The 27,298-nt window shown below is 36.3% G+C and overlaps 2 protein-coding genes across 2 annotated transcripts in view; both read left to right on the top strand.

Annotated features, from left to right (window-relative positions):
* The first annotated feature begins 685 nt into the window (after positions 1 to 685).
* On the top strand, positions 686 to 13,542 carry LOC306880060 (dehydrodolichyl diphosphate synthase complex subunit nus1). Its single transcript, XM_079433341.1, has 5 exons — positions 686 to 1,235; positions 2,281 to 2,412; positions 3,667 to 3,819; positions 4,957 to 5,056; positions 11,688 to 13,542. The coding sequence occupies exons 1-5, from the start codon at positions 887 to 889 to the stop codon at positions 11,776 to 11,778; spliced, it is 825 nt and encodes a 274-aa protein (XP_079289467.1). The 5' UTR covers positions 686 to 886; the 3' UTR covers positions 11,779 to 13,542.
* A 10,174-nt stretch (positions 13,543 to 23,716) lies between these two features.
* LOC306879821 (solute carrier family 35 member F1-like) overlaps positions 23,717 to 27,298 on the top strand; it is a 92,644-nt gene continuing 89,062 nt past the window's right edge. Inside the window, exon 1 of the mRNA XM_079433021.1 lies at positions 23,717 to 24,109. Within this exon, the coding sequence (XP_079289147.1) occupies positions 24,000 to 24,109 (110 nt within the window). The 5' untranslated portion in view covers positions 23,717 to 23,999. The remainder of the gene's footprint in view (positions 24,110 to 27,298) is intronic.

The raw sequence follows: 27,298 nt of genomic DNA, 5'->3' as shown, positions 1-27,298 counted from the left end.
CAAATTTCATCTGTTGTAGTGTTTTGTCCAATATTGGTCACCGTCAGTGATATGGACACAATAAAATATAATCAATTGTATTTGGCTTTTAAAATGTGGCTTCGTTTCATTAAACTCCAGAAAAACAAATCAGAAACAGACTCATAAAAAAACATTTCATATTAATTTCATATTACTATATGCATAAAAAACTTCATTTAATACTGTATTATAGTTAAAATATATATATATATATATTTATATAAAATACAGAAATATTAAATTAAAATATATATTAATTATCGTTTTATAGTAGCAATGTGGCCAGTAGTAGTACGTGTTAAAAGTCGTTTTAATCCTATTATCAAACAGATTCAAATATGTCCTTCAATAAAACGTTTTATATATTCTATGACACTGAGTAAAATCCGAAATGTATATCTGAAGTAAACAAAAAAATATTTCATAGATCAAATTAATAGACATTTCAGATTTGTACACATATTCCATTTACCGGTACAGCAACCAATCGCATTGCGCCATCTCGAGTAAGGCTGAATTCTGATTTTATTCTGATCTGAGATCAGGTCGCAAATGTTCTTCTCCCGCCTTAGTACTTGCCGCGTAACGTCACAACCGAGCCCAGACCAGCGGTTAGAATGAGGCACGAGCGCTCGTCAGCCGTCCAATCAGAGAGCTCCATGTCACATAGCAGCGGGTTCAGAGTGGAAAGGTTGTCAAGATGAAGAAATGGCAGCCGGCGCGCTGCGGTGTTGGCAGTGACCAAAATGGCTCATTTCTCGATAGACCACCGCTCACACCTACGCGGATTACTTTAATATGAGGAATTTACTTCAAAATCCTATAGCTACATCCAACTAGGAACGCGTTTCTAAGACGTTGAAGCATGGCTTTACTGTATGAGATGGTGTGGCGGTTTTTGCACGCGCTGCTTTATGTCCAGCGTGCGCTGGTCGCCTGGTTCCGAGTCCACATCTGGAGATGGAAACAGGCCGTGGTGGGCTTATTGCTACCCCTTGCCCTCGGCTTTCATAATCCGAAAAAGACTGGAGCCATAGGCAAACGGAGCAGTCGTCGGGTTCGCTGGGGAGCCGATGGCAGGACGTTAGAGAAGCTGCCTCTTCATGTGGGGTTATTGATCACTGAGGAGGACATCCACTTCACTGATGTCGCCAATCTAGTGGTCTGGTGCATGGCAGTGGGCATCTCATATGTCAGTGTGTATGATAATCAAGGTAAGACTTATTGGGATTCTTATGCATTGAACAAAGGGAAGTGAATGGCAGTCACATGCTGTTTCTTAACTTGAGCAGAGTTCATTTGGCGCACGTAATGTACTTTGTGTTTACATATGATTAATGTGTTTCTGCATCACATTAAACGTGAATTCTAGATACTTCAAAGTGAAGTGATTTTTAATGCAATAAAGTGCCTGTTGTAATGTTTCAAATAACTTGTGAAAATAAAATGCCAAAATATGTGTGAAATTATGTTCTATTGGCACTCAGCACAACAGATATTTATGTATACAACACACTCATTCTGAACTGTACTTATTAAAGAAATAGCTATACTAAATTTGTCTTGCTAACAAATGGACTAATATATATAGGATAAACTTGTGAGACATGCACCAAAACTTCTTATTACTTGATTTCAAGAATGAAACTAGACTTTGCGTGAATGTTTTTTTGACGGTTTTGAAATGCATATTACTCCAACTTTAATTCTTGTCTTTATAGTGGAACAATATACCAGACAGTATATTTCTCAATGGAAGTAGGGGAGTGTCTGATATCATATGCTGCTTGTAACCTTTGACAGATATTTGATAACTGACAAATATGTGGTAAGGGTGAAAAGAGTTCTGAATCACATTATTAATATTAAATTCCGCTCTATTCACTCGTATCACTGCGGACCAAGTCATTTTAAGAAGAAACCAAGAAGTCTGTGGTTTTCAACTAGTTTTGATTCAAGATTTTTTATTTCCTCCATTTTAAAAACAGACGAGCATGTTAATTTTGCTTTATTTTTATTATTTAACAGTGAGTATTCCCAGTAGTCACTGATCTAAGCCACATTGAAAAGTTCAGCAAATTGAGTTTTCTCATGTTCCTTAATTAGCCTCAAATGTTAAGAGTCTAAATTTGTCTTCTGAAAGTGTGAGGTTGCTGATAACATTTTTAGATTGATGTTAATGATATAAGGGATGCTGAAGTGTAAGGTACACTTCTGGACCTATAGTGTCTAATGGGTGTGGGACATCTTGTTTTACAGGTGTGTTCAGGAGGAATAACTCCAGGCTCATGGAGGAGATCCTGAAACAGCAGCAGGAGCTTTTGGGAATGGACAGCTCCAAATACTCGGTGGAGTTTATGAAGAACGGTACCGACAAACAAGAGCATCAAGGTGAGGCTCTAAACCTGAGAAAACGACTGTTGCTTTTTGTTTGAGACGCCCACTGTGGTTGGGTACGCCTTTACAAACAGGTTAGATCAGAATATTTAGTCTAGGATGAATGCAGGTTGTGCTCCTTTATGATCTCTGAGATGGATCACAATGATTAGTTGTTTACACCTTTTATTTGTTTTCACGGCTTGGGTTTGGAAACATGTTAATTGTGGAGAAACGGACACTTTTATGCAGTTTTGTCTGGAAAAGATTCATTGTTACTAACCTCTGTAGATCAGGAAACTGGTTTTATTTTTCCAAAGTTGCCTTGAGCAAGTCGTGTTTTAAGGACTGTATGGAACTCAATCCAGAGTGACACAGTAATGCATGGAAAAACCCTCTTTGCTTATTGTTTTACTTCTAGGCTATATATTTTTTTGGGGCAAAAAAAAAAGACGTTTTTTTTCTGCTTATCCAGTTGGACTAGTAGTTCAGATTTTGCCCTGCCAACATATTTATACTTTTAAAAGAATGAGAATTTTTAAAATAAATTCATGTTTTTTATTCAATGGGGATGCATTAATTTGTTTAAACATGACAGTAAAGTCACTCATTTTACAAACGATTTCTATTTCAAATGCTGTCCATTTCTGTTCATTACAAATTCTTAAAAAATGGTTTCCACAAAAATATAAAGCAGCATCTGTTTTTAACTTTGATAATAATAGGAAATGTTTCCTGCAGCAAATCAGCATACGATTTTTAATACACTGAAAATTCAGCTTTGCATCAAAGGAATATATATTCAAATAGAAAACTGGTATTTTAGTTTGTGATAATATTTCACAATATTGCTTTTTTTAATTGATTTTTGATTTTTGATTAAATGAATGCAGCCTTGATGTCAACAACCTTTTCAAAGAAATTAAAAAAGGTTCACTGTCCCAGATAAATTTAATATTTTTATTTTATTTTATATATATATATATATATATATACACACTGCTGCTAAGCTTATCCCTCAAATTTTCATCATTAAAATAACCTTTGAGCCTGTTCACATGATGTGACTTGTGATTTCTGTTTTAATCTCACTCTCATCACATGTCTGACTATAACGAGAAGACTGTGACTTCATATTTAGTCACTTGTTCTGAGTTACTCAGTTTTTAAATGGGAAATACACCAATGTCTATGCATTGCCTGATTCTTTTAGTCTGTTTAAATGTTGTCCTCACTTAATATAAAGTTATTTTTTCCTGTCTTCTGTAGCATTATCTTGTCAGTCAGTGGTGAAGGTCTTATCTCCAGACGATGGGCGGCTCAGTATCGTCCAGGCAGCCCAGCAGCTCTGCAGGGCGATTGAGCAGAAGGAGAAGACATCCAAAGACATTAACGTCACTGTGCTGGACTCATTACTCAGAGGTGAGTTTACAGCATGTCTGTCAGCTGACAAGCAGATGTTAGATACTGATCTAGACAATGACATCTCTGAACTCAATAATGAAATGCCTTAACTGAAAATTGAGTGTTTAATCTTATTTTTATACATTACTTACACTCTATCCTCCAATTTGATACTGTTAAGTGCTTTGACACAATCTGTATTGTTAAAAGCGCTATATAAATAAAAAATCTTATGGGCTTGTGTTAGTCTTTTAAAGGATCTGCTCGATTCTTTACCTTTCTTTAGTGAAGAATGCCAATAGGGATTAGAAGTGGAAAAAAAACCTAAGTTTTCAAAGTGCCTTTTGAGAAATTTCAAGTGAAAGCCAGTGAAATAATTCATGGGATATTGTTTTGTTGTATTGTATTGGTGATGTCTTTTCACAGTACAAGAGCAGAATTAAAAAGAAACGCCTTCAACATCGACTTTTTTAAAAGCTGGGAAATGTTATGAAAAAAAAAGATTAAAAAGTCATAAAACGCATTGAAAATTCCAAGCAATATAATAATTTACTGACCATTTATATGATAATTTGACATTTCTTTATAGTTGCAATGATTTAAACCTTTGTTTCAAATAAATTTACTTTTTTGTGTGACAATTATTTAAATAAAACTGTAAATTGACATTTTAATAAATATTAATCATGTAAATCTTTTTTATTTTTTTTACAAAATTGTAGTACAAGATATTTATGCTTATTAAATATTTATTTATAATAGTTACAGTAATGTTGGATGTATCAACCCAACATCCATTTACAAAAATAGAATAGTATATATCTGTATCAGGAACATGATAATGTCAGATAACAAGAGGCACAATAGAAAATAGTACAATTCAGGCCATCAGAGCGATGAAGAATATTTATAGCACAACTTCTGATTGCAACAATATGAGCCTCATCGCTCCTCTGTGATTGCAGCTCACTGAGCTCACTCATCCTGGAGGATATGTTGTGTTGAGAGACAGATCTGTTATTCGGGTCCTTTTTCACTGTTTCTGTGGTCTCCAGGATCTTCTCAGTTAACAGAAGAGCCTGTAGTATTCTCAGTATTCATCTTCAGAAGCTCTTCAGGCTTTTTCCACTGATGCCTGTTTTTTCCCCTGAGCAGAGTCAAAGAACATACCAGACCCAGACCTGATTCTGAAGTTTGGCCCTGTGGAAAGCACACTTGGATTTCTTCCCTGGCACATCAGACTAACAGAGATTATGTGAGTATGTTTATGTATCGATGTAATTAAGCACAAACTGTACAGATTACAGGCTAATTGCTTTGTACAGAATTGTTTTATTTTTTGTGCATCTTAAAATATTAATTTGTTCTTCCACAAATGAAGGCCTTATAAAGTTCTTAAGTCAGAGCAGAATGACTTAAATTGGTTGTAGTTGTCGTCATCTGTGTCACGTCACCTGTAGCGTTTTTTTTCCCCCTGTTGGGAAAGGAATGGACCCGCCCTACTCTGCCTCTCAGGGCTTGACACTTACCTTTTCCACAAGGAGCACATGTGCTCCTAAGTCAAAAAATTTAGGAGCACATTAAAAAAATTTAGGGGCACAATGCACATTTTTCAAATTAGGTGTTTTAGCTTAATAAGGGGATACAAAGAGACATTTACAATCACAATTATTTAATTGATCAGAATACAGAAAGTACACAAGGTTCTTAAATAATTTTACTTCAGACACTATTTAATAGGCTAATTATGTAATTAGTTATAATCCTATTAAACTGTGTCGGTATAAAATTTTCACAATAATCATTGAAGCTTTTGTCACGGTATATGTTTTTGTTTATAAATCACAATATATAATTTCTAAGTGAAAAAAAGTGTTGTCCTCCTAACAGGTTAAATAACTTTATTAAAGATAATTTACTAAAAGACTTTTATAAAAAATACCTAAAAATATAAAGTAAACAAGTGTTTCAAGATTAGAGAGCAAAAGATTGTTCAAATGAACGAAAGAACAATAGGTAAGTAAGTCCCATTTGTTAACATTAGTTAAAGCAGGTTAACATTAACTAAAAATGTGCAATAGCTAATTGTTGCAGTAGTTAATATTCTTTGTTAATGTTGATTAATAAAAAATTAATGTTAAAAGTTAATGTTAGCTCCATTGAATTATATTAAGACAACTTTTGATTTTATAATGTATTATTAAAAGTTGAAATTAAGATAGCATTATTAATAAATGCAGTCATTGTTTTTTTCATGTTAACTAATGGAACTTGTGTTACTGAACAATAATAACGAATCAGTCGTTGATATACAGATAGGCCCACTGTTCTCTATTACAGATCAGTGGATGGGCCATGTTTAGGTTAGAAAAAATGTTTGAAAATAAATAGCTCATTAAGCCTTTAAGTAAGAATTATTTGATGCTATTGTGAAGACTAAAGCGAATATAAATATCTAAATGACTGTGAGTGTGAAACATTATTTACACAGTTTTAGGAAAGTAGCGCAGCTGATTTGTTTACTGGGTTACCGGGGTAACGGCAGCGCCCTCTAGTGGCGAATGTGCGTCATTCAGCACGTCTTCACTTTAACTCGCTCCGCTTTTCTTCTCATCTGTGCTCATTTAAATTAAACCGTTGCCTTTTTAAAAGTTCTTAAGTAATCATATGAGGCTGCATCGCAATTTTTCCATAAATAAACAGAATAAATTAATACGTTTGTTATAGGCTACTGTATAAGTTAGGCTGTTTTGTATTTTGTTTTGTATTCGCACTTGTGCTCCTAAATACATTTTCCAGTTCGCACACATCTATTTTTAGTCGCAAATGCGAGTGAAATGCTCGCACTGTCGAGCCCTGCCTCTGATTGGCTTACCTTAATGTTCTTTCCCTCATCCAACCAATCTCACTCCTGAAGCCTAACTTTGAGACGCTGCAGGCAACTGTCCATATTTCGGACGGAACGCATTTGTATCTGCTGTAAATTATGGTGTTCCAGTTTAAGTGGTGATTACTGCGTGAGGCTGCTGTTTTTTTGTTGTTGTTGTTGTTTGTTTTGCGTGAGGCTGCTGTTGCAATAGCTATGAAGATTGTAAGTTACGTTATTGCTACATTAGTTTGCTACCCTTTGCAAAAATGCTCCTCAGTCTCGACCTGAACATTTTTCTCACATATCAGTAAGCTATAGAGTGGGGGAACTATGATGTCACTCTGTAGGCGGATCGGCTGTTAGCATGAAACTGGTTCCCTCGACAAAAACCCAATAGGATTTCCCCATAGGCTTTTCGATAATCGCAAAAAATAAGCTCTGTGTTCAATCATAGTTCATGAAACTTACACGTTTTGACCATCAAGATAATCTTTACAAAGTAATACAAATTTTATGAATTTTGAAGCCTAAATACAAGCGCCAGAACTAAAAAGCTAACATTAGGCTATAAACGAACTACAGCACCAGGGTCGCTCTCCTTCAACGTCACCACCACCATGTTTCCTACCACTTTTAAACTTATTTTTAGAAACATTTTCCATGATAATTATTTACTCTGGATGAATTTTAATCCAAAAGAGCACGAGACTGTAAAAGCTGGTTAGAATGAGTTCCTGTTCGGCGTGATGACGTTGAATGTCTCTGACAGCGCCTGTAGTCCCATTTAGCAACTTGTTAGCAACTGTCTTTTTAAAGAAACGTAACAGCTTTAAAAAATCACGAGTGGGGTGTAACTGGTGTGTTTTATGTCGTAGAATAAAACGTGAATGTATCTTGAGCCTGTGTGAACCACGGACCTTATTTAAGGGATTTAACCAAAATCCCATTCAAAAAACCCATTGACTCTGGGATGATGGAACCGGAAGTGCTCAAATGCTAACTCGCTTCCGGGTTTTCGCCTACAAAGTGACATCATAGTTCCACCACTCTATTACTCTGACATGAAGTCGATTTGAGAACTGTTCGACCTACAAGTTAAGCATAACGTTTAATGTATAGTAATATTAGTATCACTCAGCTCAAGTCGGGCATCTTTTTCACTGCTGACGAGTTAGCAGCCCTGAAATTTAAATCTGGAAATAAAGTGAAAATGTACAAAGAAATAATTTCAGAGAAAAAATGAAGGGTAGGGCTGCAGCGATTCGTCGACGTCATTAAGTCGATTATGAAAATATGTCGATTAGCATGGAATGCATCGAGTCGCACCTTTATCCATGCCCATTGCGCGAGCCTGCAGCTATCCCTACTTAAAGGATTAGTTCACTTTTAAAAAAACTTTTGCTGATAATTTACTCACCCCCATGTCATCCAAGATGTCCATGTCTTTCTTTCTTCAGTCGAAAAGAAATTAAGGTTTTTGATGAAAACATTTCTCCATATAATGGACTGCATTGGGACCCAAACGGTTCAAGGTCCGAATGACAGTTTCAGTGCAGCTTCAAAGGGCTTTAAACGATACCAGACGATGAATAAGGGTCTTATCTAGCGAAACGATCGGTCATTTCAAAAATAAATAAAAAGTTCAAGTTTTATAAGCACAAATGCTCGCCTTGCTCTGTTCTGTGATGCGCGTTCGTGACGTCACGTAATACGCAATTACGTTGAAAAGGTCACGGTTGAGGTAGGCGGAAGTACCGAGTCAGTAGGCTTTTTAATATTAAAACACCCAGGATACGCACACGAAATGGGCATTTTAAACGATAAACTGACACAAAGACATTTGAATATGTGTATATGGTCCTCCTTCCGCACATTTGTAAACACTGACTCGGCACTTCCGCATAAGTCAACTGTGACCTTTTCAACGTAATTGCGTATTACGTGACGTCACGAACGCGCATCACAGAACAGAGCAAGGCGAGCATTTGTGCTTATAAAACTTAAACTTTTTTATTTATTTTTGAAATGACCGATCGTTTCGCTAGATAAGACCCTTATTCATCGTCTGGTATCGTTTAAAGCCCTTTGAAGCTGCACTGAAACTGTCATTTTGACCTTGAACCGTTTGAGTCCCAATGAAGTCCATTTCATGGAGAAATATTTTCATCAAAAACCTTAATTTCTTTTCGACTGAAGAAAGAAAGACATGGACATCTTGGATGACATGGGGGTGAGTAAATTATCAGCAAAAGTTTTTTTAAAAGTGAACTAATCCTTTAAGACTGTTTTTCTGCCATGTTTAACACAAAACAAGACTCTAGAGCAGAAGGTAAAGGCTACTATGGCAATATCACTTCATAGAGTTGCGTTCATAGACCATTATTATTATACGACAGTTAGAACCGCATATAGCCGAACTGACGCCTTTACATTGTCAGGATTCACAACCGCATTCAAAGCTGCGCTGAATGAACGGAACAGCATGGGACATCGAGTTGCCTATATAATCATGACTGGTTTAATTCACCCACAGAGATGGAGAAATGATTCGCGTTCATCTTATGATCCACTGGAGCTGCCGTCAGTGCCGTGGGCGTGATCACGAACGAGGTCAAACGTGCTCTCTGCACTCATAACAAAGCATTTAAAGTCGTTGTTGGTTGTTTAACTGTGTTTTGACTCTGTCGCTCTAGTGTCCTGAATGCGGTTGTGACTTCAGCTGTTCATTCATACAGATATGTATTCAAGCAGATGTTTTAATCTGCTGAATAAATAAAAAATTTCAAGTCTGTCACCTGTAAGCAACTGCTGTCAGTCCCAAACAGCAACTGTGATGCAGCCATAATGTGCATTTCTATTGATTGTATCACTGCCCTGTAATTCTTTCTTTCGTGTTATTATTAGCCTCTTTCTTGCTTCCTTGCTTTCTTTTCTTTTTTAATTATTTAATGCTATTATTTTTCTTTTTCTTATTTTGTATTGTTATTTTCTTTCTTTCATTTTTATTTTTATTAATTATTTATTGTTATTTCTTTTTCTCTCTTTTCTTGTTGTTATTTGTCTTTTATTATTTAATTTTGTAAAGTATTAATTATGAGAAAACGTTTGAATAAAATATTAAGATTAATAGCAGAAGTTACTGTTATTATTTATTGATAATTTAACTAAAGAATTCATCAACTGATAAGAAAATAGATTAATTGAAAAATGATCGATAGATTAGTCGACAATAAAAATAATCGTTAGCTGCAGCCCTAATCGGTAGCAGAAAGCCTGTGATTTGACGTAGTTGTGTTCGCATGTTTGCTTTCTATGAGTGCATACGGTGGCATTTTGCCTGGAGAATTTACTTAAATCCTTTCGTGTGATTATCAGCACAGATTAACAAGCAAGCCTGTCCACGCTGGCACACTTATCTCTGGAAGCTTTCCAAGCGTGTGTGATGAAGTGTGTAGCTCTGTGAGATCACAGCACACATGCAGACTTTCACCGCATTGCATCATGCAACCATCGTCAGCGTCCAGCAGTCTGACAGTCTCCATCTTAATTGTTTTAAACACCAGTTTCTTGTCTTAACATGCATGGAGTTTTTACCACACCAGATTGTGAATGATAAATGCGTTGACTAATTTTACTAAAGGTTAAACAAATGTAAGGCATGTACACAGAGCAGTTAAGTGTACACTTTTCGTTCTATATACATTTTAATCCAAAATATTAATGCACAAATTAAAAAATTTGAGATTAAATGAGAGAATATTAATATTAATGAAATTTGAAAAGTAAAAGCATATAAATGTGGACTTTTTATCTTGTTGGCTTATGTTTAGAAACAGAATTTAATAGAGAAGGTAGCATGCATTTTTCCTTTTCAGTGATAATTGGAAAATATATTGAACTAATGGAGATTTTAAATTAGCATTGTTCGACGCTGAATGGGGTTTTGTTTGTTTCTCTGAGCTTCCACTAGATGGCAGTGTGTCACTGCACTGATTCGCTGCAAACTTGATCCTCTGTTTAGTTTCCCTTTCATGTATCACGACACATTCAGTCTTCTATGGTGCTTGTCTGGTGACTGATAACACATCTGTAGACTGTTAATCAGTAATTAAAATGACTTTTTGATTTTTAAAAATTTAAGTGATTGCACAAAATTGATTTACAATTATGCACCTTCATTTCAGGTATGTAATTAGCTACATTTTAATTATCAGTCCAACTACCCTGAGGAAACTGAGATAATCCCACTACATCTAATCATGTTCAATCCACTAAAATGAAATGTGCACATTTGGAAATGACTGAAATCGGGGAGTAATTTTATTTGTTTTGAGTACTTTTACATAGCAAGCTCACATTAATTTGAATAAAAATGACAGTAAAGACATTTATAATGTTGCAAAAATTCAATTTCAACTAAATACTGTTCTTGTGAAGCTGAAACCTAAAACAAAAATGGTCATAGTTGTTCTGCTTAATATTTTTGTGGAAACTTTTTCCAACATTGATAAAAAAATCAGATCAGCAGATCAGCATATGATAATGATTTCTGAAGGATCATGTGACACTGAAGACTAGGAGTAATGATGCTGAAAATTCAGCTTTGCATTACAAGAAGAAATTGCATTATAAAAAGTATTAAAATATACAAGTTATGTTATTACCATTATAGTATTTTATTACTTTTTACAACACTACTATATAGTATTACTATTTTAGTGTATATTTGATCAAATAAATGCAGCCTTGGTGAGCATAAGAGCTTATTTATTTTATGTACAGTATTCTGTACTGCACATATGTTCAGTTTGAGAGAAAAAACAGTGGTGTGGAACCAAGGTTTAGCTTTAATTAAAAATCATGAAATGCAACTAATTTCTAAATCACCAGTTAATCAACACTTCGAATTGTTTTTCAATGTAACATATTAAACCCATTTAAGAAAATGAAGAAAAAAAAAAACATAATATATTTACTAGTGTGTTTCTGAAGTATTTATTCTCTCCTCCACCTGTAGCTCCATGCCGTCCCACGTAGACGTCTCTTACGACGACTTGTTCGGTGCTCTGCAGCGCTATGCGACGTGTGAGCAGCGGTTGGGCAAGTGAGGATCACTCAGCAGAGAACACAACAAAAGGAACTGAACGAGCGAGAGGGGATGGAGGGGTTCCGTCCCTCTCGCTTCATGTTTACAGTGCAAGCACTGGAGCCTCAGCGCCAGCGACCCACTGCTGCTCTTCTCCGCCCGGATCATCTCTGCTCTTCTCTGCCAAGGCCTGCCGGGCGTCTCTCGGTGTGTGTGTGTGAGATTATACTTGTGCGTTTGTGTGTGTGTGTGTGTGAGTAACAACATGCAGAAAAGGACGCAAACGCTGCCCTGCAAGCAACCCGGTCGCTCGAGGAGCTTGGTTAGCCATGTGGTGTAAATTTACCATTTTTTTTACTTTCCAGTATCTTTGGACACTTTGGAATAGTGGCAGTTCGTAAAAGTGCACTGAACTCTACAGAAGCTGCATACAGTCATCCGTCTTGCACAGCGAACGAGAGCCCCTGGAGAGGGAATGCACTTGTAGTTGCACAGCTGCTTTCAGACAGCGCAAACGTGCAAGATTTCAATGAATCTTCTGCATGCAACATCACGTTCCCATTAAGGCTATACAAGCATGCTGTAAATGGTTATGTGCGTTTATTCGTAATTGTGTCGTTTGAATGTGCGCGTGCGTTCCACCAATGCCACTAATTAGCACTAAACCCTGAAGTTTGTAATTCTAAGTATGTAAATTGATTGCTCTACATCGTTACCCTCGAAAGCTCTCGCTGTTTGTAATGGCTCGTGACGCTAATTATGTTTTTATTTGATTTTTATTTGTCATCAGTAAATATTGTTTCATTCAGAAATGTTATTTTTCAATGTCGATATCTCCATGGATCAGAAATGTTTCACATTAATATTTCGTGAGATCCGTGATTGTTTTTCATAAAATGCCACAGGCTTTTCATGGTTTTGCTCCGCACAAGAAGTCTTAAATGTGTAATTCATGGGTTGCTGTTGGAAGGGTTGGTTTGCTAGTGTCCAGCGTGAATGTACAATAAACGTTACTGAATCCTTTAACTGGAGTTGTATTGAGAGTGGCATTGATTCTTCTGCGGTGGAGTCGTTGCAGCTTCACTCTCACACTTCCTGCTTCTGACTGGTGTGCGATTTTTCTTTTAACTTCTGTGTATTTCATCTGACAGTTTTTCATCTGGCTGGCACTTTTATCCAAAGTGACTTGCGCTCAGGCTATATATTTTATCACTATGCTCCCTGGGAATTGAACTCATGGCATTGGCATTTCTAGTGACATCCTCTAGCAGTCACAGGAACTCTGCTGGTATATTGGATACATCCTGAATAATTCTTATACAGTAATTCAGCTTTTTGTCCATAAGGTTCACATATACTGCGACGCAAAAGTTTGAGGTCGTAAGGTTTTCCTAATGTTTTTGAAAGAAGTCTCTTATGCTCACAAAGGCTGCATTTATTTGATTAAAAACACAGTAGCTGTAAACATTGTGAAATATTATTACAGTTTAATGTAATTTATTCCTGTGGTGCAAACTAAAGCTGAATTTTCAGCTTCATCACTCCTGTCTTCAGTGTTGTGATCCTTCAGAAATCATTTTAATTTGCTGATTTGCTGCTCAAGAAATATTTCTTATCAATGTTGAAAACAGGTTTTCTGTTTAATATTTTTTCTGGAAACGTGCTTTATTTTTTTGCTACAGATTCTTTAATAAAAATACAAATTGTTTAATAAAAATTAATATGAAATAAAAATCATTTATGACATTATAGATGTATTTACTGTCAGTTTTAATCAGCATCCTTGAAAGATAAAAAAAAAAAAACCTGACCCCAAACAATACTTCACAATATATTGCAACCATTTTTTTTAAAACAATCAACCAATATTATATATAATCATTAAATACAGTTAATTTCCAGTTTTATTACATTTGCTACATTGAATGCACTCTTAAAGCTATAAAAACACACTGTACCTTTATAATGTAATGGATAAATTCACTTTTTTATTTAGACAAAATATATTAAAAAATGTTTTTTGCCATTTACCATTTATTGACCATAACAAGAAGCCAAAATTATAATATTGGTTACAATGTTAACATTAATCAAGTTAGATACTTTCAAAATCTAAAACCAGGGCAACAAACAAAGATAGAGCTTCTGCTTTATAAACCTTTGGAAGGAAATCTTTATCTAAAATGTTTTTTTTTAACGCACTCATGTTTCAAATTTGTATGACTGAGTGTCTTGTGTCAAACACAAAAGAAGTTAACCAGAATGTCTAAGGATGATCTCAAGAATCTACTTAACACCATAAATGTAGTTTGTACTCCGGCACTAGATTCCAACATGTCTGAAGCCATACAATATCTTGTGTGAAACCCAGACTGAAATCCAAAATTGAAAATCCTGACCTGACATCTGTGGTCACCATTCACTTTCATTATATGTAAAAGAGCAGAAAATAACTCCTTGTGTGTTCCACAGAGTAAAGTCAGTCAGAGGGGTTTCAAAGGCATGAGGGTGAGTAGATGGATTTACATTTTTGAGAGAACTGTAACTTTAAATTCACATTCATAAGTAGTAGATGTAATTGGAACATCAAAGCTGAAGGATGGGGGTTGTCATAAATTCCTCCTGTTCTTATTAAACACCTCCATGTCCAAAAATGCAGCTTCTGAAATAGTTCACACATTTAGGTCAGTGAGGACAAGAGGTGTTATGAACATCTGGGCCACTGATTCATTGCTTCTGTCGGGTGTCATTTACTCCTTTTGAGGTAAAAGACTGTGACAATGACTATTTTGAGAAGAAAAAGCATACCAGAACTGGTTGCCTTTGAATTTTACCCTTCATTTGATGGTTCGATATCTGTTACTCAGATCTATGGCTGAATATGTTCAGAGTTACTAAAATCTGCTTTTCATATTCCCATGTTCTCACAGGAGAAGTTTCATTATGAATTGTTGCTGGGATTGAAAATACGTCAGGTTGCATTTATAAGAGCATATCTGCCTCAGGAGGACAGAATAATGCTGGAAATTAACATAAATTTTGCTCCAAGGCTTTAGATTTCCGATGCAGTTTGAAATGTACAAACTAATTCGGTCTTACATGTCCCTCGTCATCTTTAATGTATTACATATTTTATTTGGAAAAGCTTTTCCATATTTATTGCTATTTTTCATATCACTAAGATTTCCTTTCATATTTTTTCTTTTACATGGATTCATAGCCAGTCAGTGCGTTTGTTACAAGTACAATTCCAAGCAAGAAGGGTTTATTGCCTTGAGCATCTTCGCACAGAATAAATTTTTTCTCAATTTTTTGTCTCTAAAGAGAAGATGAATGTGTGAGCTTCATTTTAACAATTTCATGTTCACGGCTGAACATGAAAAATACATGACTACTTTGAACTAATAATATTGTCAAGATGTTTGGGAGTATCTGAAGAACAAATTGTCATGACCTACTTGTGAACACTGGGGGAAAGAAATCAGTGTATCTGGTATACAAGTCATCCTAATAGCTGTTGGTGAATAAATTTGAGGTCCAGTATGGAACCTTATTAATAAATCCATATTTCACCATGGTTTTAAATTATGATATAAATGACTTGTCCAGTTATTTGTCATACTGTATGAAATGTACTGTATTTTTATCAAATGAAATGTAAATCTGTTGTTTTAATTTAAAGCAATATTAAATTAAATGTGTGTACACACACACACACACAGAGGATATATAGGAAGTCGTGGCCTAAAGGACTCGTAATCCAAAGGTTGCGGGTTCGAGTCTCGGGCCGGCAGGGATTGTAGGTGGGGGGAGTGAATGTCCAGCGCTCTCTCCACCCTCAATACCATGACTGAGGTGCCCCCAACTGCTCCCCGGGCGCCGTAGCATAAATGGCTGCCCACTGCTCCGGGTGTGTGTTCACGGTGTGTGTGTACACTTGGATGGGTTAAATGCAGAGCACGAATTCCGAGTATGGGTCACCATACTTGGCAGTATGTCACTTCACTTCATATATAGGCTATATATACAGTATATATATATATACATACATACACACACACATAACTTTTATTTTTGATATATTCATATAAGTTTGTTTCCTATTACATGAACAATTCCATATTAGAGGAATAGTTCACCCATTAATGAACATTTTCTGAAAATGTACTCGCCTTCTGGCCATCCAAGATGTAGATTAGGATGCCTTATTATGGATTATAGATTTATAATTTAGCCGGAAGGTTTAAAACACCGTAATGATGTATTTGCTTACAAACACGCAAATTTTCACTTCACAAGACATTAATAGATAGACTGGAGTGGATTACTTGTGGATTATTGTGATGTTTTTTTCAGGTGTTTGGACTCTCATTCTGACGGCACCCATTCACTGCAGAGGATCCATTGGTGAGCAAGTGATGTAATGCTACATTTCTCCAAATCTGTTCTGATGATGAATCAAACTCATCTACATCATGGATGGCCTGAGGGTTCATGTAAATGTTCAGAAGATTTTCATTTTTGGGTGATTTCTTCCTTTAAGACCTAAAAGCAGTTACAAAATGCATGTCAGGTAAAAGAAAAATTAAATATTCCTCTCCATACTTTCAATATGTTTTTATGATTCAGAAATCATATCACGTTCTGAGTAACTGGACATTTCAAAATGCTTTAGGGCTGAAGTTCAGTGCAAAAATACAGCATTAACTAGCAAATATCATGCATAATATGATGAAATATGTCAGAAAGATCAAAATCTTATTCTAAAGGGCAGACTGTCATAATGGGGCTGAGAACAAACTTCAGACATTAAAAGACAGAAATAAATTCAATAATAATAAAGTATCTTCTAGCCCATTCAAATATGGAAACATGCTAACCGATTTTACTGACAAAAATATATTTTATTATTTAATCTCTACCCAACAAAACGGATGAACTCCTGCTCTCCCGGACAAACAAGGATTTTTCTAACTCTGCTGCTCTTGTGTTTCACGGAAATCTGGCTGAATGGTGACATCTGCCTAACTTCACGCTGATCAGAGCAGGTCGGGACGCAGAATCAACGGGGAAATCTTTCGGCGGCGGGACGTGCTTTTACATCAATGAGAGGTGGTGTACAGATGTAACTGTGTTAAAGAAGATGTGCTGTTCAGATCTAGAAACGCTCTTCATTAACTGCAAGCCGTTCTATTCGCCCGGGAGTTCTGCTCATTCATTCTCGTGAGTGTCTACATTCCACCGCAAGCGCACGTGAGCACAGCTTTACAGAAACTCGCTGATCTGATCACAGAGAGTGAGCAACAACACCCGGACTCTGTTTTAATCATTCTCGGGGACTTTAATAAAGCAAATCTCTCCCGCGAACTGTGAAAATACAGACAGCACATCACATGTACCACCAGAGACAGTAATATATTGGATCACTGTTACACAACAATAAAGGACGCATATCACTCGGTTCCACAAGCAGCTTTAGCTGCAGCTCTGATCACTATTTGATTCATGTTATACCGTCCTACAGGCAGAAACTTAAATCCGCTAAACCTGTATTAAGAACTGTTAAAAGATGGACTAATGAAACAGAGTGGGATCTACAAGCCTGTTTCTCTCTCACTGATTGGTCTGTTTTTGAAGCTGCTGCCATCGATCTGGTCGAGCTTATATCAGTTTCTGTGACCATATGTGCATTCCTAACAGGACACATCTAATCTACAACAATGACAAACCATGGTTCACTGCAAAACTCAGACAGCTCCGTCAGGCCAAAGAAGATGCTTACAGAAAGGGGGATAAAGTCTTGTACAAACAGGCCAAATACACACTGGAAAAGGAGATCAGAGTGGCAAAGGAATTATTCTGACAAGCTAAGGAAAAAATTATCTTCCAGTGATCCTGCTTCAGTGTGGAAAGGCATGAAGGATATCACCAGTTACAAGTCACCATCCCCCAGCACTCTGGAGAATCAACAACTAGCAGACGACTTGAACGAGTTTTATTGTCGTTTTGAAAAATCACCCCACACCCGCCCTGAACACCTCTCCACACAACCATTAACACCTCCAGCAACCCTCCTCTCCCCCACACCTACAATTCAAATCAGCGAAGAAGATGTGCGCCAGGTCTTCAGAAAGAACAAAAGAAGGAAAGCACCAGGCCCAGACGGTGTGTCACCAGCCTGTCTGAAATCCTGTGCTGACCAGCTGGCCCCCATCTTCACACAGATCTTCAACAGATCACTGGAGCTGTGCGAAGTCCCCTCATGCTTCAAACGCTCCACCATCATCCCCGTCCCAAAGAAACCCAAAATTACTGGACTTAATGACTACAGACCAGTGGCTCTAACGTCTGTAGCCATGAAATCATTTGAAAGACTGGTTTTGGCTTATCTGAAGGACATCACCGGACCCCCTGCAGTTTGCCTACAGAGCAAACAGGTCTGTGGATGATGCAGTCAACACGGGACTGCACTTTATCCTGCAGCATCTGGACAGACCAGGGACTTAAGTGAGGATCCTGTTTGTGGACTTCAGCTCCGCTTTTAACACCATCATCACGGAAAACCCTTCAGAATGAACTAACCCAGCTCTCCGTCCCCACTTCTGTCTGTCAGTGGATCAACAGCTTCCTGACAGACAGACAGCAGCTAGTAAGGCTGGGTAAATTCACATCCAGCACTCGTACCATCAGCACTGGAGCTCCTCAGGGCTGCGTACTCTCCCCACTGCTCTTCTCCCTCTACACCAACGACTGCACTTATAAAAAGCCCTCTGTCAAGCTCCTGAAGTTTGCAGACAACACCACACTGATCGGCCTCATCCAGGACGGTGACGAGTCTGCTTACAGACAGGAGGTTAAGGAGCTGGCTGTATGGTGCAGTCTTAACAACCTGGAGCTTAATACGCTCAAAACTGTGGAGATGATCATGGACTTCAGGAGAAACCCCCCTGCTCTCCCCCCACTCACCATCATGAACAGCACTGTGACTGCAGTGAAGTCATTCAGATTCCTGGGCACCACCATCTCTCAGGACCTGAAGTGAGATATTCACATAGACACCATTGTCAGAAAGGCCCAGCAGAGGTTATACTTTCTTCGCCAGCTGAGGAAGTGCAACCTGCCACGGGAGCTGCTGAAACAGTTCTACTCCGCCATCACTGAATCCATCCTCTGCACTTCAACAACTGTCTGGTTCAGCTCAGCTACCAAATCTGACCTCAGAAGACTATGGAGAGTAGTCCGGACTGCTGAGCAAATCATTGGTACAACCCTCCCCACTCTCCAAGAGCTGTACTTATTCAGAGTGAGCAAAAGGGCTGGTAAAATCACTCCGGACCCCTCACATCCAGCACACTCCCTCTTTGAACTGTTACCGTCTGGTCGACATTACAGAGCTCTGAGCACCAGAACGACCAGACACAGGAACAGTTTCTTCCCTCAGGCAATCCATTTCATGAACACTCAACAATAAACGTGGAACACACAACTATAATACATTATCCATTCACCACACTCACTTATTTTATTTTTATTTTCTCATTTCTAATTTGCACATACTTGACCTGCACATACATAGTTGTCTATATTATGTATTGTGTTTTTGCTGCTTTGTACATTGCCTATTTGGATATTTGTATATTATTATTTTATTATCTGTGTCCTGTCCTGTTGCTGTCTTTCTGTTGCACTGTGGAGCTTCTGTCACTACAACAAATTCTTTGTATGTGTAAACATACTTGGCCAATAAAGCTCATTCTGATTCTGAATTGGTAATATTTTAAATATTTTTTAAATGTTTTCTATATTAAATTTTTTATTATACATTAAACAGTTATGTTTATAATGTGAATATAATTTCAGTAATATGGTGCAGATTGCATCTTTGCCTGACAATGACTTTCTATGCTGTCTAATGAAATGTAAACAATTTGTTTAGTTGAGCAGTACAGTATCCAAACAAATCTTGCAGTTCTTTGTACCCTCAGTTTTACTAAAACTGGAAAATCAAACAAAGCAAACCAACCAACAATATTTCATTGAGCATGATGTGAGCGTTTTTTACTGATAGTGGATTAAGAACTTATCTGTGTCTGTCTGAATGACCTTTAGTGTTTGTTATATGGAGCTTTTGTTAAAAATCATTTGTTCTTTTCACTGTACGTGTTTCCAATAAAGCACAAGTCCTCGTGAACTTCCAGTCAGTCAGAGAAAGGCATCGACCGCGGCTCTAGGTGATCCACCCCCCGTGGCTAATAAGATAAATATTGCACCAGCACGCTAACACCTTGAATAGAAACAAATCAATTGATCACCGGAGCACATTAAACTGAAGTGCTTAGAAATAATAATTCAGACCTGCCTACAAAAATAACATCTCGTAGTGGATTAGCCAAAGTCTAAATTATCATTAGGTTGTTTCAGGGAACACACAACAGTCGGGATGCATTAGCAAACACATAAATCTACTCAAGGACCTGCTTTATGAGCTCTGCAGTTCCCTTGTTTTTATTGATTTGAATTTGTGCCTATTTATAGTACAGACATTGTCAGGTCGTTCTCTTGTAATAGGCTGTTTGTCTTCTGCCGCTCGACAAAGCAGTCATGTTGTAGTCACGGGCCCTCAGCAAAGGAAAAAGATAAAGGCTTCTTTATATATCAGCATTCTTCAGGCTGTGTGAAATTTTAAATGGATTTCGCACCCGATAGTCTTTCAGTCAAGAAATCCATTGTAAGATATTGGCTGTGTTCGGAATAGCATACTAACAACTACTATTATGTACACTGCACACATTTCTGTTTGCATAAAGAATTTCTACCAAAATGGGCAAGCACGCTGCCAGGAATAATGTATCCCACAATGCAATGCAATCAAATTGACCTTCCATTTCCTTTGATAAGAATGAAAAGAATTATCAGCTGGGATATTTAAAATCTTAAAATTTTACTAAGAAACAATAAATAAACAAATAAACCTATCATCTTGAAAATAATAGCATGAAATAGTCTAGATTTCATTTGTCGTTGCATTGTGGGCCGCAGTATTGCACAAAGTGAGCTTGTTGTATAACTGAACCATTGAGTAATATTGCGTGGCAATTCTGTTACATTAATAATGACGTTTATTCATGCAGGCCAAGACTGCAGTGCAGTGTTCAGTTTAAAGATACAAAACATGCTAGAATCTGCTTAGACACACTTTCATTTATTCCCACTCTATCTGAAATGAAATCTCATAAGGTGAATGCTCAGTGCTGATATAGTTTTAAAACAGCATTTTAAGGGAAATATATTTTAGATGAATGGATTGATGGACAAACAGACAGATGGATAGACAGATAAACGGATAGATAGATAGATAGATAGATAGATAGATAGATAGATAGATAGATAGATAGATAGATAGATAGACAGATAGATCAAAGTCAAGTCAAAATTCAAGTATTGCTTTAATGAGATATTAAATGGAAGATTTCTGGGAAAATTATATATTTTTCTATTTGGTATTATTGTGTATAACTTTTCTGTGCTATATGTATATGTTGCATACAGTACATTTATTTATTAATGTATTTTTCTTATATTTACTAAATATGATTCCATTACATAATATTACAGAACTTATTTTTATTTAATAAATCAGATTACATTTTTTTGTTTTTATTAATTAATTATTTAATTTATATTTATAGTACATTTGGATGGACGGACAGACAGACAGATAGACAGGCACAGAGATATTACATTATTTAATTTATATTTACAGTACATTTGAATGGATAGATAGACAGAATTCGGCAGCTGTCTATGTAGGCAGTGAGTGAAGCAGCTTACTAAGTTTTGGAGCAGAGTTTCTGTATCAGCTTCAAAACAAGCTGACAGATGCTTGATCAAGGCCAGAAGAACATGTGGGATCAAACATCATCATTCCAGCTCCTTCCTCGTCAACATTCAGCAGATCAAAATCCATTAAAGCGCTGCTGAACGGCCGTGCTTCTCTAACACGAGAATTCCCACTGTGTTATGATTGCACCTGCTGCCGGTAGAGTCCCTCTGAACGAGTCAGTGACCTCTTTCTGTGCTTCAGCCACAAAGAATATACTCTATGCTTCGGTTTCACACACACATGCAATATGAGAGCCAATCCTGTTCAGCATGCTGGCCACTGGTTTCCATGACAACTAAGGGGTGATGGGTGGTCAAAGCCTGTATGGAAACAGTACTTTCTCAACCTAAACACCAGCTGATATTGAACGGACTAATCTATCATTACTTAAAGTGGATGTTGATTAAAATTCAAAGCATATCGTATTAAAGTGAATTCAGAGAGCTTGCAAACATGACTCACTTGTCATACAGTTCTAAGCGCACCCATTAAACAAGAAGATGTGCTGCAAGTAAATGCAATCCATGTATTGATTTCAGACCAAAGCGTTCATAACTGTTGGGCTTTTGGCACACTAACAAGCAGAGGCTTAGATGTTCAGCTCCCTTAGGAATGAGTAACTGATCGTGGGCTTTGTGTTTTGACATCTCGCTGCACAGGGAATTGAAGTACCTGCAGTGTTTCCTTATGGCAAGATTACATCCTCTGAAGAGAGAGCTAGAGAATTCATTTAGTTGCCTTTTGGTCTGTTTTTGTTTCCTTGCTTCTTTTTTCTCTAGAAGAATATGCATTTAATTTATTTGCTTGCAAAAGAATCCAATATATGCTTAATTTTCTTTCTCTCTGTATATAAAGAAAATGCTGACATAAATTAAAAATTAAGTTTCACTAAAATAGATTTATTAACTTAAGTTATTTCTGATTTATTAATAAACAAGGAGCAAACTGTATTTGTCCATTTGTAGTGATTTTATATGTGCCGATTTTTCCTCTTTGCTTTTCCTTTTCAGCATTGTCTAATTTATTGCTGTATTTTATGTATATAAATACTTATTTAGTATTGTTATTCTTTACATATATTTATTCTTTATTATTATTATTTTAATTTGTCTTGATGCAATAATATTAGTATATTTTGTGACTTAGAGAGTAAGAAATACTTATTTTTTAACTCAAAAGGAAAAAAGTAAATTAAAATTAAATAATTAAAATAAAAAAATAAGATTTATTTAATTTGAATTTTAATGAAAAAAATAATTGTAATTTTTTTCTGTATATATATATATATATATATGTGTGTGTGTGTGTGTGTGTGTGTGTATATATGCACACATTAACAAATCTGAATTTAAATTCCAATATAAAATTAAACATTCAAAACTAATATTAGCAATCAATAAGTCAAAGTCAAGTCAAAATTCAAGTATTTTTTAACGAGATATTAAATGAAAGATTTCTGGTAAAATGATATGATATAATTGTGTTTAACGCACATTGTGCTATATGTATATGTTGCATAGAGTACATTTATTTATTAATGTATTTTTCTTTATATTTACTAAATATGATTACATGACATAATATTAAATAACCTATTTTTATTTAATAAATCAGATTACATTTATTTCTTATTGTTTGTAAATTATTTCATTTATATTTAGAATACATTTATATGTGATTACATGTATTTATTAACACATTTGTTTCCTTATATTTACTAAACATGATTACATTTAGGCCTACTCCATTATATTACAGTACTTATTTTTATTTAATAAATGAGTTGACATTTATTTATTTGTTAATGAATTAATTTGTATTTACAGTACATTGATATTTAGTAGTAAATGTACTTACATTTATATATTACCGCATTTTATTATATTTACAAGACATAATTACATTTATTTATTGCAGTACGTATTATTACATTTATCAAATGTGCTTACATTTCTTTATTACAGCTTTTTATTTTAATGAGCGTCATTTTTTAGCTCATTCTCATTGGTTGAAACAGTGGCCTCTAGCGGTCAAACTGTCTATTTCACTCAAAAGCGCACCTCCTCCCAATAATCACGGCAGTCCTGCTCTGGCGTTCAGAAAATGCGCACCGAAGCACCGGGAAACATCTGCTCAGAAAGCAAACAGGGGGACAGGTGCAACATCGCGCATGAATCTGTAACATCCAGCGACTTCTAGGAGCCTCCAGCATCCCTCCTCCTCCAGCACTTACTGGGGAGAGATACATACACCTGTTTATTCTCACCTGCAGTATGGAGAGCTGGAGCTGCTCGGAATAACCAAAGCCTTAGGAATGATCACTGCTTACTGATTGACCGCTTTAGTTTTCAGCTTTAGAGATGATGCCCGAGCACCAGAACCATGTTGTCACCACTATTGAGACCATTCCATCAGAGACAGTCACCGCCTCACCATCGCTGTTCCAGAGGATGAAGAAAGTGTTTAACAGGTAAGAGAAACTACTGGAAATATCCTGTATGGATTTGCTCAGAAATCAATTCAACTTTGTCATGCTATGCACATTTATTCGCACCTGGTTTGCTCAACCATGTTTGCATCAGAGTAAACTGAAGCAATCTATTCTGTTTTGTTCTTTAAAATCAAAAAGATATAATAAATCAAGTCCTGTTTTTATATTCATGAGCCATGAGCAGGTGTCTTCTGTTATTATTTGTGCTAATCATTAGCATGAAATATTAATGTTCTAATGTCAGTTACTGTCATTTCTTAAATTGATTCCTACAAAACATCCTTCACATGTTGTTCCTCGGTCTGCATGCTTGCAGTGAGCATCACCGATTGTCTTTTTGTAAAAGTCAGGATTCACTTCATCACATTGACGGAAAGGTCTTGTGGAGAAATGCACACTTTGTCTCTTTTGTCTTGTGATGTGTGTCCATCAATCACAGGTGCATGCTGGCACCAGAGGATTTTCTCTTTAACGCCTGTTTAAGTCACAGAAAACCTGTTGTGTACAATTTGGCCCGATAAAACTGCAATCTGAGCAGCTCGGGCTGAAAATCTACTCTTAATCAGGTTCTAAGGTGGCCAAATTTGGGTGGGTGTCAGAAATGAACTTTATCCTTCAGATAGAATTTAAGTAGTTTTTTACCTTTATAAATGCATATATTTTTAGTGTTTTCAGGTCAAATGTGACCCTGGACCACAAAACCAGTCTTAAGTGTCAATTTTTCAAAATTGAGATGTATACATCATTGGAAAGCTTATTTATTCAGCTTTCAGATGATGTATGGTTTGTTAGGATCGGACAATATTTGGCTGAGATACAGCTATTTAAAAATCTGAGGGTGCAAAAACATCAAAATATTGAGAAAATCACCTTTAAAGTTGTCCAAATTAAGTTCTTAGCAATGCATATTACTAATAAAAAATGAAGTTGATTATATTCACGGTAAGAAATTGACAAAATATCTTCATGGAACATGATCTTTACTTAATATCCTAATGATTTTTGGCATAAAAGAAAAATCTATAATTTTGACCCATACAATGTATTTTTGGCTATTGCTACAAATATACCCCAGTGACTTAAGACTGGTTTTGTGGTCCAGGGTCACAAATGTTTGTCTTTTGCATCAAAACCCATCATATTAGCACAAAATGTGCATTAAAGACAAATGAAATGACGGCTACAGATGAATAATACACCGAAAATATGAACTTTTTCAACTGCTAGTAAGAAATTACAACAGTCAGTGTATGGCGTCTGCAGTCACTGAATCCATTACTAATTGAATCTAGAAAAGAATATAAATAGGAGTTAAAAAATAAAAAAGTAGATTTTTCTAAATTTAATTATGTTGTTTGTTAGATAAAGAATAGAAGTATTTTTCCTCCCATATTTTAAATACCAAAGCATTTTTGTCACTTTTGGTAGTGTTTTTATTTATTTTAAATTTTTTGTCTCAAGCCCTTGTTGAATTTTGATCGTAATTGGGATGTTCTAACTTTAAATGCGCCAGAAGCATTCTTCTGACTTGTTGGAGTTGTTTTGTCTGGTAATTTGTTTGTCCGTGTGTGTAAGGGTATCCGGATGGGAGGCTTCAGCTGGTCCAGTTGTGTGTGTGGTTATGCAGAGAGGATGACAGCTGGTAGTCCTAGGTCAGATGAGTCAGGCAGCCCACTCTTTCTCTCTCTTTGCCATCTGCTGGTCTTTTTTATCCCAGCCACTTGCCTTTATCTCCCAGAACAATGTCCCAAGAGGTGGAATCTGTGCAGGGGCAGATCGGGTTGCATGCTGGGTGCTTCAGTGCCCATTGTGAACCTGCCAAAAGTAAAATCTGCTCTAAGGGTGAAAGTGAAGCCTGTTCTTACTGAGGAATCTTTTAACCAGCTGTATGCCACCACTGTATAGAAATTAACATATTTAGTGCCACATCACTATTTCTAACTCGTCCCACAAAGTTTGTGCTACAGGTCAAATCAAGCGGGCATATATAGTATATTGAAAGCAAAATATCATATGGGTGGGATCTTTGACCACTTTGATAGTTTGTATTATAAAATTCTGCACTCAAATAACTTCATAATGCAATCAGTACAGGAGTGCGTTTCTGGATCCTGGCAGGTTTTGACTGTTCACATATATTGTTTATGATACACTTGATATATTATAAGAAACACCTACATAAGGTGCAAGTTTCATAATCAGATAGCATCATGAGCTTGGTCTGATCCATCATGCTTAATGTTCTCAGTGTCTGTCTGTTTCATTCCAAAGCCCAGTAATTGAAATGCTTGTTTGGATGAAAAAGGTCATACTCATTTATGGGATTTGATGTCATATTGTATTTGTGGTTGCTTAAAGCAATGCAATATAAAGCTTAATTGGAAGAAAGATTCAGATTGCATTAATAACCCTCAAGGTTGTTTTATCCTGGATGATTGTCTTCCATTTAGATAGCAACCACTTAAAGGAGTAGCTCACTCAAAAAGTAAAATGTCCGTAATGTTGTTCAAAACCTTTGTGCTTTTTGGAGCTGGAGAGTATCTGTTAATGCTTGCATTGCAAGAGGAGCATAATGATTTGACAAAAATGTTTAATTTTTTTTTTTACAGTAAACTATCCCTTTAAACTTGTACCAAGCGTAAACCTGCCACGTTACTGCTTTTCTCAATGTGCAACGGGGTTGTGGAAACAATGTGACATAATAAGATATAAAATATGCAACATCTAGTAATTCCCCATGACATGCTAGGAGCAGCAAAAAAGAGTTTGTCCTCCATTACCTTCGGTAGAGCTCTTTCCCGTCCTCACCTCATGGGGAAAATGAGTCGACTGTGGAATATGTGTGTGCGTTTGTGTTCTGAATTTGTTTCAGTAATTAATATTGTGCCAGTCAACAGCAAACTCAATGAAAATCGTTTTTTGTAGGGAAAGCTGTCTTTTCTCCGACTCATGGATAGTGAGGACAGCTAAGCTAAATCTAATCACGTTTCGTCTGTAGAAAAACCCATGCGGTTCACACGGCACAGGAAGATTAGTTTAAGATATCTTTCTTGCATTACAGCTAATAATGTTTGCAAATGGATAGAAGTTGTTTTAGGGGGAAATTGCTAATGTTTTACAGTGGATTATATTTCTTTGAAATTGATCTACCCAGCTAGTTCTGTGGCA

Source organism: Barbus barbus (assembly GCF_936440315.1).
Source record: "Barbus barbus genome assembly, chromosome: 14".
In the NCBI taxonomy this organism is placed as follows: Eukaryota; Metazoa; Chordata; class Actinopteri; order Cypriniformes; family Cyprinidae; genus Barbus; species Barbus barbus.
Note: the sequence above shows the minus strand (reverse complement) of the source record. Positions and strands in the feature narration are given on the sequence as shown.